This window comes from Coffea eugenioides, chromosome 10 (genome assembly GCF_003713205.1).
Source record: "Coffea eugenioides isolate CCC68of chromosome 10, Ceug_1.0, whole genome shotgun sequence".
Lineage (NCBI taxonomy): Eukaryota > Viridiplantae > Streptophyta > Magnoliopsida > Gentianales > Rubiaceae > Coffea > Coffea eugenioides.
Window position 1 is genome coordinate 34,759,491 of NC_040044.1, and position 20,970 is coordinate 34,780,460.

General features: G+C 35.2%; 3 protein-coding genes and 1 pseudogene across 3 annotated transcripts; 3 read left to right on the top strand and 1 right to left on the bottom strand.

The window, feature by feature from the left end:
• The first annotated feature begins 222 nt into the window (after positions 1-222).
• On the top strand, positions 223-4,480 carry LOC113749901. Its single transcript, XM_027293776.1, has 4 exons — positions 223-714; positions 928-1,553; positions 3,532-4,047; positions 4,122-4,480. Exons 1-4 carry the CDS (start codon positions 501-503, stop codon positions 4,266-4,268), a joined length of 1,503 nt encoding a protein of 500 aa, XP_027149577.1. The 5' UTR covers positions 223-500; the 3' UTR covers positions 4,269-4,480.
• A 556-nt stretch (positions 4,481-5,036) lies between these two features.
• On the bottom strand, positions 5,037-10,570 carry LOC113749902 (peptide chain release factor 1). The gene is made up of 11 exons (XM_027293777.1): positions 10,324-10,570; positions 8,877-8,977; positions 8,434-8,532; positions 7,650-7,833; positions 7,486-7,534; positions 7,328-7,406; positions 7,064-7,138; positions 6,915-6,992; positions 6,615-6,773; positions 5,742-5,837; positions 5,037-5,653 (listed from the first exon to the last, which is right to left on the bottom strand). Exons 1-11 carry the CDS (start codon positions 10,529-10,531, stop codon positions 5,456-5,458), a joined length of 1,326 nt encoding a protein of 441 aa, XP_027149578.1. The 5' UTR covers positions 10,532-10,570; the 3' UTR covers positions 5,037-5,455.
• A 1,938-nt stretch (positions 10,571-12,508) lies between these two features.
• LOC113750740 (glutathione S-transferase T3-like) lies at positions 12,509-13,465 on the top strand. The gene is made up of 2 exons (XM_027294683.1): positions 12,509-12,925; positions 13,055-13,465. Exons 1-2 carry the CDS (start codon positions 12,509-12,511, stop codon positions 13,463-13,465), a joined length of 828 nt encoding a protein of 275 aa, XP_027150484.1.
• Positions 13,466-13,771: 306 nt separating this feature from the next.
• On the top strand, positions 13,772-15,058 carry LOC113750741 (annotated as a pseudogene).
• Positions 15,059-20,970: the final 5,912 nt, after the last annotated feature.

Consider the following 20,970-nt stretch of genomic DNA (forward strand, 5'->3'; position numbering starts at 1 on the left):
TTGAACCCTCGATCTACAGTTCCTTTTTAGTGATCACTGAACTTTTGTTGCATGTGTAAATTCTATTAATTAATATATTTTTTAATCACTATTTTTATTTCATGTACATCAAATCGCTACGTTACATTTTTCTACAAAAACTTTATAAATATAGCAATTCAAATGGGTCAAAAAAACATACAATATTCGTACACAACTGTACAAAATCTAACCGTGGCTGTCCCAATCTGGTACCTAGTTATCCCCAGCTTAAAAGGACTGAAAAAGGATAAGGAATCTCAAACACTAGTTACTCGTTCAAATCACTCCCTCCTATTCCTTCCCACGGAAAACAGGGTGAATTTTCTTTGATTTATTTCTTTTTTGGTTTATGTTACTGACTCAATTCTCTCTGCTTCTTCCTCACCAGTCACCAGGTCCTCAGTATAAATATCTGCCTCTTCATCTTTCCCCATCAGCTCTCTTCAATTCCTTACTGAAAGTTGATTAATTTAGCTGCCATGAAGCCCAGTTTACTTTTGGTAGTGGCGTGTTGCTTGGCAGCACAACTGTTTGATGCTGCAAATGCTGCTTCAGCTGTGGGAGATCCCGGAATGAGAAGAGATGAGCTGAGGGTAGCATTTGAAGCTTGGAATTTCTGCAATGAAGTTGGAAACGAGGAGGCCCCTGGCATGGGTAGCCCAAGAGCTGCCGATTGCTTTCATATCTCCTCCAGTAAGCCTCCCAACCAACCCAAAAAGTTTCCCTTGTAGATGTGATACTGATAACTACACTTGCATTGAAAGATCGGATTTAATTACTACTAGTAGTTACTACATTAATACTGTTAAGCATCAAATTCTGTAACGTTTTCTGTTTCATTTTGTCAATGGATTTAACCTTGTCATGCCGTTATTGATCAATCTTTTGCGTGGTTGGTAAAATTAGATGGTTCCTTGATCCACAAAGTGACTGAGGTTGACAACAAGCTGGGAGTTGGGAAACCATTCCCTGGTTTGCCAGAAAAGGCTCTGAGTGATCCAAATCTCTACGCAGTGGAGAAAGAGCTGTACCTGGGCTCCCTGTGTGAGGTTGCAGACCATACCACCCCAACAAAACCTTGGCAGTTTTGGATGATTATGCTCAAGAATGGAAACTACGACACGAGATCCGGGCTTTGTCCCAAGAATGGCGAGAAGGTACCACCTTTCATTTCAGGGCAGTTTCCATGTTTCGGGAAGGGATGCATGAACCAACCGTTGTTGTACCATCAGCCCACCGCTGTAGTCACCTCAGAAAATGGGATCAAAACCATGAAAGGAGGTTTTAGTGGCACCTATGATTTGGTTCCTTTCCCTCCTCCTTTTGGGATTGGTACTCTTGGTGATTCTTCTTTGAATTCTTACTTTGAGGTGGTTTGGGAGAAGAAAGTTGGCGATGGTGGGAGTTGGATATTCAGACACAAACTCAGGACCACTAAATTCTACCCCTGGCTGATGTTGTACCTGAGAGCTGATGCAACCAAAGGCTTCTCTGGTGGATACCATTATGATACCAGAGGAATGCTCAAAATTGTAAGTCTACCATATTCTCATCCCCCAAGTCTCAGCCAGAATAATGTTTCCAAAAAGTGCGTTTGGCTAATCATGCTTTGCACCCAAAAAAAAAAAATCAAACATTATTCAACTTGCATCATGAATGGGGGAAGGGGTGAGTCGAGTGGTACCGAAAAGCGAGTATAAGTAAAAAATTTTGAATTTAAATCTTTTTATCTACGCTTAAAAAAATACGTTTCAAAAAATATTACAATATTATTCTAAATAACTTTTTTACAAATAATCTCCTATTCAAACACATGTATTTTTTTTTAAAAAAAAAAAGAAGAAGAAGAATTCCGATTGGCCAATGCCAAAATTTTAGGATGAGTGAATGGAAAGTGGTCCAACTTTAGGTCACCGGCCAAATGATTTTTGAGAAGGAATCCATGAACTTTTTGGGGCAAATGATTAAACTTGTTTGACTTGGTGCTCCCGAGAAACACGAAATAAAAAGTAATTCACTTGACCGACAAACTAGTACTCATACCTATACCCATGCTTGCGCTATTAGCTGTGATGGAGCCACTGATTTTGGCGGCTTTTGGTTATAGGAAACATCTGTGTTTGGATGATTGTTTAGAGAAAAATTTAGCACCCCTACTATAAGTCTATAAATGTGTGTGCAAAATGATAAGGAAAAAATGGTTAAAAAACGTGTTTAAAAATTATAAAAATTATGTATTTTTGTTATATATTTTTGTTTCGTTTGCTTGATTTTCCAATTTTGATATTTGAAAGCAATATTGAGTAATTTTTTTTTACAATAAGCTATATTAAGTAGTAAATCAAAATATACACCAATAAACTATAGTAGTACGGGGGAGGGATGGATGGATTGAATGATTAAGGGGGAAGGAATGTAAATGAGGTATCTCGGGTTGGATCCCTCCCACTTACTATATATGCATATATATATATAGTAGTATAGCAAAAAAAAAGAATAATTAACATCTTCTGGGAGAGAAAAGGAATAAAATATACATCAAACATTTTAAAATAACTTATATCTAATAGCCTCAAATGTGGAGTACATAAATAGGATAGCTAGTTAACTATGTATTCTCTATCTACATGTTTATGAAGAGGATGTTTGATTATTTACAAGATTATTCATTCAAGACTTTATATAAAAGTTAATAATATTTCTTACATTGTTAGTGTAAAAATCCATTTATCCTTCTAGGTTTGGGTGCATAGCGCATAGTACTTATGCAAAAAAGAATACCTCAAAATTAAATAAATTGTTATACATCATGAATCCAAACGCACAAAGTGTGAAAGAAATTCAAACACTGAAAGTGCAGAAAGAAAACGAGTCCTTTCTATAAAAATAATAAAAAAAAAGGATGTATATGTAGAATCAAATACTTGAATTCAATTTGTCATGGATAAAAAATTTATTGAAAAGCGTGCATAATTTAGTTATTAAGAGATTTTTCCTGAGAAAAATTTTACAAGGGAGTACCTAATACTAAAGCGTGTAATTAGAGGTTGAATTTGGTACATCAACAAATTAAATAGCCCGCCAAAAAAAATCTTCAAAGAAAGGACAATGGAATTTTGTCAAAATGTGTAGGTGGGGCAAAAGAAAGATTTCAATACAAATTCTCAAAATTTTCTGTGATCAAAAAAGTTTCTCGAAAGGTTGGGGTCAACTGGCCCCTAATCTGTCTGCCACTGACTACTGGGCTACATTTTGATCTTTAATTAACTTGTCTTGCCCAAAAAAAAATTTTTTTTTTTCCAAATTCTTCCTCCAAACCTTTCTCAACCGAAACCAAACAAAAAGCTCCTCAAGACATGCAGATTAATATGGATGTGTTCTGTAGTACCGCATGTTCTAGGATTCAAATCATTGGTCACCCATGTTTGTGCTAAAAGTGATGCCAATCTTTCAAGCCAGAATGAGAATGAGTAGTATTTTTTTGTTGATGACATTTTGTCTGTGGATCAGCTTCCAGAGTCCCCTAACTTCAAGGTGAAATTGACCTTTGACATCAAGCAAGGGGGAGGACCTAAGAGCCAGTTCTACTTGATGGACATAGGGAGCTGCTGGAAAAATGACGGCCGTCCTTGCGACGGGGATGTGCTCACCGATGTCACGAGATACAGCGAGATGATCATCAACCCAGAAACTCAGGCATGGTGCAGCCCTGCAAGCATGAACAGATGCCCTCCATACCACATCACTCCAAACAACATCAAGATCCTAAGAAATGACACAGCTCACTTTCCTTACTCGGCTTATCACTATTACTGTGCTCCTGGAAATGCCCGTTTCTTGGAATTCCCCGACAGTACTTGTGATCCTTATAGCAATCCACAGGCACAGGAACTGGTTCAGTTGCTCCCGCACCCCGTATGGGCCGAGTACGGCTATCCAAGTAAACGAGGGGAAGGTTGGGTGGGAGATGGGAGAACTTGGGAGCTCAATGTTGGTGCACTCTCCAGTAGACTTTACTTCTATCAGGTCAGCAATTATGCTAACCTTCTCCAGCTGCACATTTTTGTCATATGTGAATGACCATGATCATGGTTCTGCAGGATCCAGGTACCCGTCCAGCTAGAAGAATATGGACATCATTGGATGTGGGAACTGAAATTTTTGTTAGCAACAAGGAAGAAGTTGCAGAATGGACTCTCAGCGACTTTGATGTCATTCTGACTTCCCAACCACCTTCATCTGCATAACAATATATCCAAGCTAGGCTCAGATATTACCCTAGCACAACATAAAGCTTTGTCCAGCAGCTTTCCTATACTAATGAAGCTAACAGAAAAGAAGTATTTACAGAGATAGAAGGAGAAGAGGAGGTGGAAGGCACCTCGATTATTAACCATATTGTAGATCACACGATTTTTCGTTGCTAGAAATAAAAATTTCCAGAAAATTTTTTGTTAAATGTGAAGTTCTAAAGAGCTCTCTAATATATTTGAATTTACATACTTAGTGTAGCGTATTAGCCCTTTGGTTCCTACCAGTTGAATAAGTTATGGACCCTCCATTACCATGTCCTAAAAGTAGGTGTAGTAGTGGGCACATAATTGTAACATGAGTTGTAGTCCATTACCTATGAAGCCAAACTCATTTGCCAGAATGCTGCTTGTCATGTAGCATGCACATGGTATTTGAACATGACTTGAAGTCCCTCTAATATTGTACTCCAGAATGCTTGTTATGCGAGAGAGAGAGAGAGAGACAGAGGGAAGGTGGTTATCTGCTGTAACTGGTAATTCAATTCACAGTTAAAATTCCAATAGAAGCTAAGAAAAACCTATCAGTCTAGTCTAGTGAATAGCATTCAGAGATGGTACAAGGAAAACTCAGAAAGTTTAGCTCCACAAATTGACGGAAAAATCAGACACCACTTTGTGGAAGCTTTTATAACACAACCTGCTCTGCTCACAGCCTCTGCATCCTTTGGAAAGATAAAATGTCTCAGTTGATGTAAGACAAAGTGTAGTAAAACCAAATCATAAATCAAGAACTTTGTTTATAATGTATGTATTCAGTTCATGCTACCATTCTGAATTAACCCCAATACACTAACAGACAGGGGTTTCAGGGAATCTCCAGCACTCAACTATACTGATGTATCTACGTGGTCCATGAGACTTAATTTTGAAAAAGAAAGCATTCAGCATATCATCCCTCTCCAATAGCAGGCTCTAAGTTTAGCTTTAGCCCATGAGCTAAATTAGCTTCTTAACAGTATAAATGATTGCAGTGCTTCTTCACTTTCCTGACAATGGGTGATATAAACCCTAAACACAAACAAGATATGAACCATTTTATTCCTTGCAATAAAACCTGGCTAAATATACTGTGGAGCGAATATTGAAGCAGATTACTTCTTCTAGAAAGATGAAATAAACCATCAAGAGTGAACAGAGCTAAAAGATGCAATAGCTTCCATTTCCTGCTGCAAAAGTAGAGCATCAATGAAAGTATCCAAGCCCTGGCCCTGCATTATCTCATCCATAGAATGACTAGTGATGCCAACGCGGTGATCAGTAACCCGCCCTTGAGGAAAGTTGTATGTCCGAATACGTTCTGAGCGGTCTCCACTACCAATCTGTTCAGCATGTGAACATTAAAATATTACTGGAAACTGTCAATCAAGTGACGTCAATTTACCAGTTTGCTATGAATAGAATCCATACCTGCTCCAATCGAAGCTTTGATCGGAGTGAGTGAGCTCTTGATCTTTCCATTTCATATAACTTTGCACACAGCACTTTAAGTGCTTTACTCTTGTTCTAGCAAGAGATTCCAAAATGAAAATTTTAAGAAAAATCACTGAACATAAGCATCAAGAAACAAATTGCAGCAAGAGTATACTCATACAACTTGTTCCTAAAGCCATAATTAAAGATAACCAATAGCAGGTATCCATCCAACCAACAAAACATTCATATCAGAGAAATATAAAAAACTAATTCTTTTCATGTGATTGACAAAACTTAAGAGATTTTTTCAGTAGATACTTTGATCAGTTGGTGGAATATTGGCAATTTGAGGTAAAAACTCAATTCACATAGCCATGGAAGTAACAACTCTTGGAGAAAAAAATAAAAAGGCCTACAAGCTAAGCATCTGTGTCCCTCTTGCTCCATTTGGAAAAACAACTAAAAGAGGGGGATTCAAGAAAAATAATCTATTCTAAAGCAGCAAGATTACAACTAAACAGTTCCTCTTCTATATTCAAGTTAATGAAGAGCCAAATTAGAAGTGCAGTCACCATTCTAGCATCTACAACATACAAGGCATAATTATTAGACCCTATATGGACCTGAAATCACAAGAAAGAATAGGTCAATGAGTAACTGGTAAAACTGTTCAGGCAATTAATCCCACCATGTTTGCATGGATAAATTGGAGAAAGAATAATGACACGATTATAGTGTTGCGTCAAGCAAAGACTCCACGACAAAATACATGTACTCAATATCTATACCTCTTAATCTCTTATTTGGCATTAGAGTTATTACCCATTATAGTTTGAAGACACATTAGGATTAGATCGGGTCAGTTACCATGTGTTGAGACCGTTCATCTTGTATGGCAACTGTCAACCCAGATGGAATGTGAGTAATCCTAACAGCACTGTTAGTTGTATTAGCATGCTGACCCCCTGAACCACCAGATCTGTATGTATCGATTCTCAAGTCTTCATTCCTCAGCTGCACATCTACCTGCAAGAATAGTTAAAAATAGAACTATAAAAGCCTATCATTTCAAGCTTAGTCTTTGCAAATTTAATCATATGAAACACCAGAAACATGTGACCATATAGCACAACAGAGTTTTCCCTTCTCTTGCTAAAACTCTCCTACCTGATCTGCCTGAGGAAGTATTGCAACAGATACAGCACTTGTATGCACACGACCAGATTTTTCTGTCACAGGAACTCGCTAAAAAAAGGCATATCAGTAAGCTTTCCGAGAAGGACCGAAATTCACAACTATAAATGGAGAGCTGCAACCTGCACTCTATGAATTCCACTTTCAAATTTTAATTTCCCATAAACACCAACTCCAGATATTGCTGCACTGGCCTCCTGGAAAGAGCCAGCACATGTCAAAAGGACTTTTGTACAGACATATATGGGAAAGTTGGCAAAACATAACAAACACATGGAGCATTTTAGATACTACCGAAGATGCTATATTGCTATCAGGATAAATACACATCAGGATATCCACCAAAGATGGAATATTACTAGCAAAAAAAGCGAGGAAAAATGGACCTTGTATCCTTTAAGATCAGACTCTGCCACATCTAGCACATCAAACCTCCAACCATTCTGCTGGGCATATTTATCATACCTGATATAAGAAAATGTCAGAACAGCAAAAGTATTTCTGTATCCAAGACAATTAATCATGTCATATTACAAAAACTCACATTTTAAAAATGTCAACTGCAAACAGAGAAGCCTCCTCTCCTCCAGTCCCTAAAATAGACTTTGTAAATAATACTCACATTATCTATTCCAAATGCACTCAATCCATTTACAGAAAAGAGAAGAGAAATGCAACTTCAAAAGAAAGCCCCATTTTTATCTGTACCTGCTCTTACTTCCAATATGCAGTCACGTTCATCTGCATCATCCTTGGGAAGTAGATGTTTAAGGAGGAGACATTGTAGTCTCTTCTCTTCTTCCATGGCTTGGCTCAGTTCTTCGGAAGCCATCTCTTTCATGTCTCTATCGTCTTGACACTCAGTTATCACCAACTTCAAATCCTTAATCTCCTATCAGAAATGGGAGGGGGAAGAGAGAACAGGGTAACGAAAAGGAAATGCATTGCGAACAAAAGAAGAAGTCAAGGTCCACTACAAGCAATGTGTTAGAAGCATGTAATGGTATCTGTAACAAAAATAAAGGAAAATAAAATAAAGTAACCAGAAAGACCAGAGATGGTGGTTATAAGCAATCCAAGAGGAAAAAGAGATCAAAAAATTAGAAGAAATGACAGAGAATAATGTTTCAGCCCTGGACTAATCGCTTTCAAAGAATAGCCAATGAACAGAAACAATACCAAATTTTCCTTGCTTTCGTTTCTTTTCTGTTCTATTCTTTTCAACTTCCATAATTACAAAGAAAACGAAACTCTGATTGTTTTGTCTCCCAAACTCAAAAACAAGGGGAAAATTCTCTCTCATCAACCTTTTTTTTTTCCTTTTACTTCCCTTCTTAGACACCCATACAAAAGCTAAGCCTTACATGCTTTGTATCTATAGAGATTCCCTAAAGAGGTGGGAGTCTTTTCCAGCTTGTTGAATGTACATAGTCAGACATCATCCAAGCAGGTGCCTATAGAAGAATGTACCTAAAGAACAAATCAACCTTACCTTTTGTTTGGCCCTCAATTGATTAATAAGATCTAGTGAATGTCTGAGCTTGCGGAGCTCCTTATTTGCCGTTGAATATTCTGCTGGTGAGGCTTCTGGCTGTCTTAAACCAAAAGGCAGGAATTAAATCAAGAAAACAGAATCTGCCATATAACATGACTTAAAGTGGATTTGCCTCAAAGCAAGAACATATTACTAGAAGAGAAGATCATCAGAACCAGCACTAGCTTTGTGCTGACAGAAAGCTCATAACCAAAGAGAGGCACAAGCATTTGAGCACGATTCTGTTTATCGAACTTCCTTTACAACAGACGACAGTACTTTATAATTTAACCCAAAAAAAAAAACCAAAAGATAAAAGACCCTCAGGTGCTTGTTTACACGGAACACAAATAAGCGAGGAATTAGATAATAACATTGGAAGAATACTGAGGTAAAATAACCTTATTTATGAGGCCCATAAGATAACAACTCCTCTGCTCAATAGCTGACAATCTTTGCTCCATAATCTTGACAAGATCAATAGATAATTGAGGTTGTGTTTCTGCCAATTTGCAACCAAAGAAAAACCAAATTGAGTCGTCCCAAAATTGGAAAAATGAATATTAAGGGTCTGTTTGTTTGGACTGAAAATATGCTGGAAAATATTTTCAGGAAATTCTGGTGTTTGGCAGCCAAAAAGATTGGGAAAATTTTTTCCCGTGGAAATCTTTTACGCAATCAGGAGTAAAATGACTTCCGCATCTGTTGTGCTGAAGTTATTTTCCAATAACTCTCAGAACTCATCAACCTCACGATCCCTTTAAGAGGAAAAAATTTGAGAGCTCATCAGTCTCATGACTAAACCGAAAATTTTCAGATCATGACAGAAAATTATCTATTGTGCCTAACCTAGACCTACAGCCGCCTCCCCCACCACCACCACAAAGACACCTCCCCATCTTCCTTATCTATCTTAGTACTATTTGTAAGCATCAGTGGAGTGCTTCATCTGATAGAACTCTATCAATGATAAGGATCTCATTCTTGATGCAATTTCCATTGACATAGCGATTAGGTAATTAGTATGAGCTGTAATGGTAATGGGTTTGCGATACTATGGATTTCCTGATCATGGAGTACGATCTAATTGTTTGGAATTTGAACTATTTGGATTGGGGTGATGAATTGATATAGGTGTGGATGGGAGTTCAGGTTGTTGGCAGAAGGAAACTGACAAATCTTTGAGGGGAACATTCTTTGTGGGTTTTTGCTGCAAGGATTATTTTTCAAAAGTGCACCAAACACCTGAAAATGAAGGGAAATAATTTTTTTTCCTATGAAGATGATTTTCACTGAAAATATTTTCCTTGGCAAAAAATTTTACACTAAATCAAACGGACCCTAAATATCCAACAACTGCTACCATGAATCAAAGTCAAGAAAAATTGAGGTATTCTCCCAATTCTACCAAAATGTAATCGAATCAAGCATAAGTTTGCGATCAGAACAGATATGCATAGAACATATAACATGGTCTGGACCTTTATCCTTCTTGTAGGTTCTTCAGGATTTCAGGATTCTTGCATTAGATTAACAGTTTAAAACAGGGAAATTGTATTGTAATTGCTTGATCATGCGGATGATCTACTCCTAGCTTTTTCCTCATTGCATAAAAGGAAAGTTAAATAAATATACAAAATGAGTCTAATCTAATAAAAAATCAGCACAACGAACACGGGGGTTATCACTGAATTAATGGCTCCAACACCTATAATGAGTACAGAAGAATGATTGTGTCTAGAACAAAAACAGCAGGAACTTATTTCTACTAAACATTTTATAGTCCAAAAATACTGTATTAATAGGATACCAATAAAAAATGAAAAGGATAATGAAGAAGCAGCAAACCAGTGGTGGTGGAATATGAGCGGAGGAAATTCAGCACGGAGGACCTCTCCGGCGCCGGCGCCCTGGAGGATTGCATCCTACTAGCTCCATTCTTAAGCTTGAGGACTTGTAATTTGCATGAACAGCAAGAAGAAGATCCAAACTCTTTCAATGCCCAAGCCAGAAATTGATTGTTCCGCCAAAACCAAAATCTCCTTCCATTTCCCATTAGATTTTCCGTTTTAACGGTTTCTCTGTTTTTTTGAAGGTGTTCAAAGTAGTAGGCAGACTAGCTTGCTGTTTCCCCTTGTTAACTTAATACTACTATATACTAATTGGGCAATGCGAGCGGTCCCAAGCCCAAGCCCTACAAATATTTTTTTTTATTTTCATATAAACATAATATACAAGTGTCAACCATAATTCAATTATATTGACTTGTTTAAATCCGTCCACTAATAAGTGAACTTGGATGTGCAATGAATTTTGAATAGATGTAAATAGGTATCCAATTAAACCTATTTAATTGGTAGATAGTAGATTGACACGACTCACCCATTTGAACTCTTCTAAAAATAATTATACATTTAAACACAAATTTTAGTAGGTGTTAAGCAAATAAATTTGAATTTTTTACCAATCTAATAACGATAAAATGTCAGAATTTTTTATCAAACAACATGCAAAAAAATAAAAAAAATAAGTAAATTTTCAAGTGAGTTATAAATGGGTAATTGGATATATCAATACCCATTTATTAAATGGATATAAATGGATTAATTCATTTAGACTCATTTATTAAATGGATATAAATGGATTGACCTAATTATACCCATTATCCATTTATATCTGCTCAAACCCGAATCACCTATTTTAACACCTCTATTTATATAAGATTCTTCTAATCGAATATGGGCTACAATGATTGCCAGGCTAACGATCTAAGAGCTGTCACGACCTGGACAGTTGTCCATGTCACTCATGATATTTCCTTTATCCTACCAATTGCTATTCTTCCACCTCCTAACCATATTTTTCCAATTCATGACCTATTTCATTATCATTTCAAAAGTTTTTGCCAAATCCAAGGTCAAATTTTTTATAAGTGGGATCGACGAAAAATTTTATAAAATTTTGCATCTTTGAAATTTTCTATAAATATCTGATGAAATTTTTTTTCGAAAACTCCTAATATGTTCCTAAAAAGAACCATCCAAACACATCCTTGTTTATTTGAGTTCATCTCAATAGAATTTATTTACTATATAACTCATCTTCAAATATTATATATATACACACACACACACACATATATATATGTATGTGTAGCCCATGCATGCACGTGTGGATATATCAAAAACATATTTTATATGCGTCTAAATTTAGTAAACAAAAAAGAAGTTTACATTAGTCAAAACTAAATGTTAACAGAATCTAGATAAGAAATTAATGAGAGTACACAGTATCATTTGAATCTCTAGAATGAAAATATTTTCTCTTATATGTAAGAGCATCCACAACAATGTATAATCGGGGGTGTAATGCCCCCCATTACACCGCTCCATGACACCGCTTCAATGTGAAGCCGTGTTATGGAGATTACACGCACAATACTGATGATGCGCGTCATGGAAGATATTGTGGGACCCAAACGGCATGACAACACCAACAAACGTCCAAATAGCCAAAATGAGATAGCATTTTACTTGGTCATTTTTTGAAACATTTTACAACGGTCATTCTTGGAGCCAGGTATTTTACAACGGCCTTTTTTTACAACAGCTATATTTTAGCAACAGATAATTTATTTTACTTCCTATAAACACATAAAGTAATTTTTTCATTTCACCTCACAATCTTCTACTCCATTATCTCTCCTACTCCCTTATTCATTATTTTCAATCTCTTTACATAATTTTATAAATTTTAGTATTTTGTCATTATGGATGAGAATCTTAGTAGTTTTAGAAATATGTTAAATAGTCCAAATATAGAAAATTCATCCGCTTCACAAAATCAAAACCACCAAAATTTCCAAAATTCACTAGATTTGCCAAATTATCCATTTTCAATTCCAAATTTACCCAATCCATCAAATTTCCAAAATCCACCACATTTTCCATATCAAATTCCCATGTATCCGTCACTTAATTATTTTTATCCTTCTATGGAAAATCACTATACACCGGGGTATTATAACCTTGGTATGGGTTGTGAAGGCTTAACGACTCTGTCGGAGATAAGGAAGGATTTTGATTTCGCCGGTCAACAAGATAATGCAACACCAACGGAGTCAATTTCGGATTCTCAATTTCCGCCGTATTCAACACAATGTGAGGTAGAAAATATAAATCTCACAAATGAGGCGGTGGAAAAACCTGACGGTAAACGTGTTCCATGGAGTGTGGATGATGACAAGATACTTGCATGTGCTTGGCTCACAATTTCAAATTGCAGCATTGTGGGTAACTTTCAAAATGAAGAGAGTTTTTGGAAACGAGTCGTCGACTACTTCAATGAGAATCGGAAATCTGGACCACCACGAAAATATAAAGCAGTGAAATCACATTGGCATTGGTTGAGTAGGATGGTTAATGAGTTCAACCAATATTACAACAGATTGGTTGGCGAACATCATAGCGGGTGGAATCATGACTAGATCAAGCAACACGCACGTGAGCTATTTCATCAGAATAATAACAAGCATTTTTTACATGAACATGTGTGGGTGTTGTTGAAAAATGATCCGAAGTGGAAGGTAAATGCTCCTATGCAGCGTTCTTCAAAAAAGATAAGGACTAATGAAAACGGGGCATACACTTCTTCATCCAATGCGGATTCAAATTTTGACATCGATGATAATGAAGCACGTGAAGTTCGCCCACCTGGTCAAAAAGCATCAAAGAAGGGAAAAAGAAAGGCAAAATCAAAGGTGAATGAGGAAAATGTAAGTGGGGAATTTGATCAAATCCGAAAAATGTTGATGCAACAAAAAGAAGAAAAATTGCAGGCTATGGAAAACTTGGCAAATAAGTTAGAAAGTTATAATTTTCGAAGTGATTACGAAATCTTACTCAAGGATACCACGGGCATGACCTATCAACCGCTTCGAATTCATGAGCAAATGTTCTCCATCCTAAAAGCCAAATATAATATTTCTTAGTCTATTTTTAATTTTATTTTACTATATGTAATTGTTAAATTTATATTTGAGTTTTTAATAGTTTATTTGTAATATTACTTATAATTTCATGTCATTTATGTTATTTGGAAATAAAATTTTAAAGTTCACCATTTTAATTTTATTATGAAAATTAGCCGTTACAAAAATAGCCGTCAGAAAACTAGCTGTTGGAAAATTAGCCGTTGGAAAAATAGCCATTGGAAAACTAGCCGTTATAACACTAGCACTATATATGTATTGGCAAGACGCAATACATTGCCACCAAATACTCAACACACTCAAAAAATGTCTCAATATCCTAATATCTCTCTTATAGAAGAAATTAAAAAGTTTTTAGCCGATGAAATGATGGATGACATTGATGATCAAATTATGAAGATGTTGGAGCAATGGCAAATGCAACATACATCTTCAAGTCGTAACATCCGTCCACACAATCGAAGATATTACAATCGAGAGCGTGGTGTCGGACATGTTCGATTTTTTAATGACTATTTCACCGACGAGCCAGTGTATCCTTTACATATATTCCGCCGACAATTTCAAATGAGAAGGGAATTGTTCCTTCGAATTGTGGAGTCAATGACAAATCATTCAGAGTTTTTTCAAATGAGGGTCGATGCAGCCGGCAAAAGAGGACTTTCTCCACTTCAAAAAACCATAGCAGCTATCCGACAGTTAGCATATGGAGCACCTGCTGACCAGTTGGACGAGTACATAAGGATGGGTGAATCCACTGCAATCGAATGTTTGTCACAATTTTGTCGGTGCGTGATCGATATTTGTGGGGCACAATACTTGAGAAGGCCTAATACTAATGACGTTGAACGTTTACTTCAATTGCATTCTGAGCGCCATGGTTAATGCTTGGTAGCATTGACTGCATGCATTGGCAATGGAAGAATTGCCCCGTGGCATGGAAAGGTCAATTTACTCGAGGTGATCAAGGATCTCCCACAATAATGCTAGAAGTAGTTGCATCAGCAGATTTGTGGATATGGCATGCATTTTTTGGCGTCGCGGGGTCTAACAATGACATTAATGTACTCAATCAATCTCCACTATTTAACGACGTATTACACGAATATGCTTCTGATATTCAATTTATGGTAAACGGCACACAATATAACAAAGGGTATTGTCTAGCAGATGGCATATATCCAAAATGGGCAACATTTGTTAAAAGTTTTACATCTCCTAAAGATCAAATTTAAGCAAATGCAGGAGGCTGCAAGAAAAGACGTTGACCGAGCTTTTGCAGTGCTCCAATCTCGTTGGGCAATTGTATGTGGCCCAGCTCGGTTTTGGCATAGAGATAAATTGAAAGATATAATGTACACATGCATCATATTGCATAATATGATTGTCGAGGATGAGGGAGTTGCAATAAGAAACTGGGATGATGATGATGAAGAACCAACGATCCCTGTGACTCAAGGTTCAGTCGAAAATTTTCACCATTATCTTCAAAGGAATGCGGAACTACGTGATCAGGAAGTACATCATCAACTTCTATCGGATTTGGTTGAGCATATTTGGGAATGATTCGGAGGCAATAATAATGAAAATTAGTATTCGTTATATTATTATTTGTATTTTATTTAATTTTAATATTATGTCGTGGAGTTAAATTCAGTAGATTGGGTATTATTAATTAATAATGGATTATTATGATATTTTCACGTTTGAGGTGTCACGTCAATAATTTATTTTTAAAAATAACCATTTTTTAAATAATAAATTTATTTATTTATGGGTTATGAGTTGTGCATTATTAAAATAAAAGAGGGGAGAGAGTATAATAAAAAAGGAGATAGTGGAATGCTGATGTGGCATGTGGACCCATGCTATTATACTCTGTAAGTGTAATCCATTGTGGATGAGAGTGTAATAAAAAAAAGAGATAGTGGAATGCTGATGTGAAATAGTGGAATGCTGATGTAGCATGTAGATTACACCCTAAAGGGTGTAAACCATTGTGGATGCTCTAATGATAGACATTGCTATGTCAAAGTTCAAGAATAAAGAAATATGACACAAAAATTAAAAAGTAAAGTGATAAATTCATTAATATAGTGTACTTAATTCCCTAAGAGAATTGTAAATCATAACTACTAAATTGTAACATTTATGTTATATTGTTTCTATTTTTTTATAATATTTGCATATTGCTATTACCTTCTTGTATATTCCCTAAGGAAACATGAGAGTAGTATATTAATTATACCGGGCAAGATTAGTATTACCATATGATAGGTAGAAATTTCTAAGCTTAAATGATACATTTTACATATTTAAGTTGAAATTAAAATGTTATAATGGAAATTTTTTTATATTTTCTTGTAAGATTTGAATCTATTTCCAATTTTAATTGATATATTATAGTTCTCAAATGTTTATATTAGGTAGGATTAGTGCATTTAAGTACAATTACTATATGATAGATAAGAAATTTTCAATTTAAGTGATTTAATTATGGTAGTATTTATTCAAATATGGAAAAGAATTTATTACAAATAAAATAATTCAAAATTATAGAAAAATAGAATGATGAGTTGGAGGCTCAATGGATGCTCAGATCGAAAAGTTGTCTTCGAATATATATATGTATTTATATACATACATATATATACATATATATATGCGTGTGTGTGTATTTGATAGTATGTTTTATTTTTTATATTTGATAAGTTGTTTTCATTTTATTGTTACCAATTTGACGGGTTTCAAATATTATTTCTCAGTAGCAATAATCATTTATAAGTTTGGTAATATGTTAATATGTTAAATATTAGATAACGAGCTACATGATAAGTATGCAATTTGAAATCTATATATCTATATTTATTGCAGAAGGGGTTTTAGCAAAGACCTTCTCAATGGCTTCCAAACTTCTCATTCTTTTTTCTAGATTTTTGTATTTATTTTAATACATAAAAAGTAGTGGGTTATAACCAACCCGATCGCCAATCAAATTTAAAATTTAAAACATTCTCACTATCTTCTTCATAAACCGGTTATAGTTTGTTATTTATACTTTAAATCTTTTTTACTCCTTAATTAAAGACAAATGCTCATTCGTATGCTATTTAATACAATGTTACATTTTTATAATTAAGAAATATTTGTCACCACACTAACCCTATAACCACCCCTACAAACAAATGAGTTTTGCAAATTACAATCACGTTTCAAAAAAATCGAAAATGTGCAACTAAATGTAAAGTTAAGGGATAAAGTGCAGTTAAATGTAAAATTAAGGGGCTTAATATATTTAACCCAAAAAAAAATCCCAAGAACGGAACAAGTAGTGGGTTATAGATTTTTGTATTTATTTTAATACATAAAAAGCAGTGGGTTATAACTAACCCTATCACCAGTCAAATTTAAAATTTAAAACTTTCCCATAATCTACTTCATAAATCGTTTATAGTTTGTTATTTATATTTTAAATCATTTTTACTCTTTAATTAAAGACAATTGTTCATTCATATGCTATTTTAATACAATTGATGTGAAACCCCGATCTAGACAACCAAAACACCATGGCTTAGGCAGCGGAAATTTGACCCAACTAATCCCTAGAAGTCACGAACAATTTTGATATTATCTCAACCCGTAACTACTCGAATTAACGAACCAAATTGGAGGTAGTAGAACGCCACAATCAAGGAGATACTCGATTGATAAGTTCGGGTGAATAACTTGAGAAGATTCTCAAGTATTCAAAGGAAACTCTCTTGCCAAAAAGAAAGTGAAAACTCACTAATTGTATTTAATAGCCAAAAACTGATCCCAAACAAAGAGGAAGTGGGGCTATTTATAGCCCTTACAAGCATTAACCCTAATCCAAAAGTTGATCAAACTACCCTACATACTTAAGAAAGATTTTGGGCCTTACTTACTAACAAATAGGCCGCAATTAAACTATCTTAATTATCTAGACTTTTTAAAATGAGAAATAACCAAAATCAACGAGGAAAATCAAATAATCCTACTAAACTCAAGCATTCGTGCAATCAACTAGTCTTCACTTGAATCTTCCAATTCCCCATGTGTTTGAATGGGTCTTGGTCTTTATATTCTCATCAACAATGTTACATTTTTATAATTAAGAAATATTTGTCACCACACTAACCCTATAACCACTCCTACAAACAAATGAGTTTTGCAAATTACAATCACGTTTCAAAAAAATCGAAAATGTGCAACTAAATGTAAAGTTAAGGAATAAAGTGCAGTTAAATGTAAAATTAAGGGGTTTAATATATTTAACCCTAAAAAAAATCTCAAGAACGGAACAAGTAGTGGGTTATAGATTTTGTATTTATTTTAATACATAAAAAGTAGTGGGTTATAACTAACCCTATCACCAGTCAAATTTAAAATTTAAAACTTTCCCATAATCTACTTCATAAACCATTTATAGTTTGTTATTTATACTTTAAATCATTTTTACTCTTTAATTAAAGACAATTGCTTATTCGGATGCTATTTTAATATAATGTTACATTTTTATAATTAAGAAATATTTGTCACCACACTAACCCTATAACCACCCCTACAAATGAGCTTTGCAAATTACAATCACGTTTCAAAAAAATCACAAATATGCAACTAAATGTAAAGTTGAGGGGGTCAAGTGCAGCTAAATGTAAAGTTAAGGGGTTTACTATATTTAACTCTAAAAAAAATTCCAGGAACAAGTAGTGGGTTATAGATTTTTGTATTTATTTTAATACATAAAAAGTAGTGGGTTATAACCAACCCTATCACCAGTCAAATTTAAAATTTAAAACTTTCTCATAATCTACTCCATAAACCGTTTATAGTTTGTTATTTATATTTTAAATCCTTTTTACTCCTTAATTAAAGACAAATGCTCATTCACATGCTATTTTAATACAATTTTAATTCGAAAGTATACAACATGATCAAGAAACAATAGAACCAATTAGGACTAGATTTTGACCTAAAAATAAAATTAGGCCTAGATGCCACTGGCACGTTGCCGTAACTTGCAATGCCAATTAGGACTATTTAGCATTTTTTTTTGTGCAAGGAGTTAGGACACTGTAAAACTTATTTAGGCAAACTTTGCCTCATCGGTGATTTGAGTATTAAGTTATTGAATATACTACAAATCCTATAATATCAGTCTGCTACAAAAAATAATATTTTACTAGCATGTAATATTTGCGTACGAAATTTCAGAGGTATATCAAATGCTTTTACTTATACTCTATATAATTTGAATAGTTTTTTAGCGAATATAACCATATTATACAAGACCATCACTTTGTATAATTAGAACTAGCAAATTGTATATCAATCACAATTTAGATTTTGCTCGATACCTACGCAGTTGGTGAGTTCCATCAGTAACACTATATCAAACTTTTAATACTGTTTCATACTCTTATCAACATGTAGTTCAAAAAATCGTAGGTTTGAAAATGATACATGTGCTCGAAAGTTAGTTACGTGATTGAGGTCAAACAATTTTACAACATCACAAGTATTGTTGATAGTAAATTCAAAGAGAATATGGATATCCGAATATACAATCATGCATACGGTAAATTTACTCTATTTAATTTAATTACTGTACAAATTTTTTAAATTTATAATCATAACCTATACTTTCTTTCATTCTTACTAGGTTAAATATTTTCGAATACTTGCTTACATTCAAAGCATTAACATAGAAAACATGTTCTATGAACTATGCAAAAATTGTGGACAACTATGTGAAGGTCATTTTTAAAAAACAGTGTGTATGCATTGTAATGACGTGGTCGACACTGTTGTTAGGTAATTAATTTCATGTATCTTTAATTTCAACAAATTTTTCTGTATTGTATATAACATTTTATTTGTCAAATAGGTACAATGTTAACATACAAATCAAAGATTCCAGTGGTAACATGCATTTTAATCTACAGGACAGACATGCATGATTCGTATTTGGTTGTGATGCTTCTTATCTCAGAAAATTACAAAGGAAGGTAAAATTTCTTGATATATGTTTATTTTTTATAATGCTATTTATAAACTATGTAAAAAAAATACGGGTAAAATACAAGGAACCCCCTTGTGGTTTCGCGAAAAGACTCCTTACCCCCTATCATTTAGAAACCTACACATAAATACCCTAAACTTCATAACTAAAGTGGAAATTGACCTTTAACCGGATGTGCAGGTCAAATATCAGATAACAAGGCAAGCTGAAAACTAGACCTGTGAACATCTCCTAGGATCCAATTGAGGATCATTAAAGACCCTCGCTTCCTGCAGAACAGCACCCTTCTCGATCCCTATGAATGGAGAGTAATCTACTACAGATTAAAGAATCGAAATTACAACATAGCATTTCATTGACTGCTAAACTCAGGCAAGGTTCAAACAAATTCCCAAGGCCAACAATTCTCACTTTTTCAAAAAAGAAAGAAGAAATTAGGAGCGGCCTTCTTCCTCTTCCCATTTTTGGACGAGATTAATTAATCGGTCCCCTGCCTCCTTTCCAGTTTTTGGCTGTTCGGCCTCGTTGGAATTGGAAATTTGGTTTCTAAATTCCAAACATTTCTGGCGTTTTGTTTGGCTAGAGTTCTTCAACCCCAGCTTATCCCCTATTTTTATTAGGAGATTTATCCCGACACTTCTCTTTTATTAAAAGAAGAGATAAACTCGTCCAGCCGATGCTGGAGTTCTTGTAGGGGTATGAGATCCTGCGCTTGGCTTTGGACCTCCTCCTGTTCCTCCTCGTTTGGGGCCGAGGAAGAATTTCCCTCATTATCTGAGGATAAGTTGAGGAATTTCTGCCAACTGCCAATTATCGACCCCGACCCTGAATTCGCTGCCTTGCCCCCTGTCGAGGGAGCGACCTCGACTTCTCGTGCTGCCGGCGGGGTGGAAGAGTATGCTTCCCCTATTTTTTCCACCTCCCACCATATCTCGTCTTGGTCGATGGAGTGGATACTGCTGGGCGATGCTGCCTGAGAAGGCTCAGGAGTTAGCGCAATCCTTTCTTTGATCTCTGGATAGCTTCTTTCTTCAATTCATACCCGTAAGACTAGTGGGTGAATCCCCTTTGCTATCCCAAATCGACATTCTAATTGGCAAACTTTCAGGTGCGAACTTCTTTTCAATGCAGGAGATTCGTGAACAAGACCATCACCTTCTTTGAGGAATCCATGGCTTTTTCACATCACTGAAATCAGATAATTTAGTAGTTGATGTAGCCTAATCGCCTATACTTTTGATTTGTCTACATGACTTCCCTATATTTTTGGATCCTTTGAATACTCAGACATTGAGACTATGGGCCTTCTATATTTTATTTTCTTTCTTTTAAAGGAATTGGACAGCCTGCCAGGGTATTTGACCTGCTGCCGGTAACTCAGCCGGTTCATAAGGTAATTTCCACTTTAGTTATGAAGTTTAAGGTGTTTATATGTAGGTTTCTAAATGATAGGGTGGTAAGG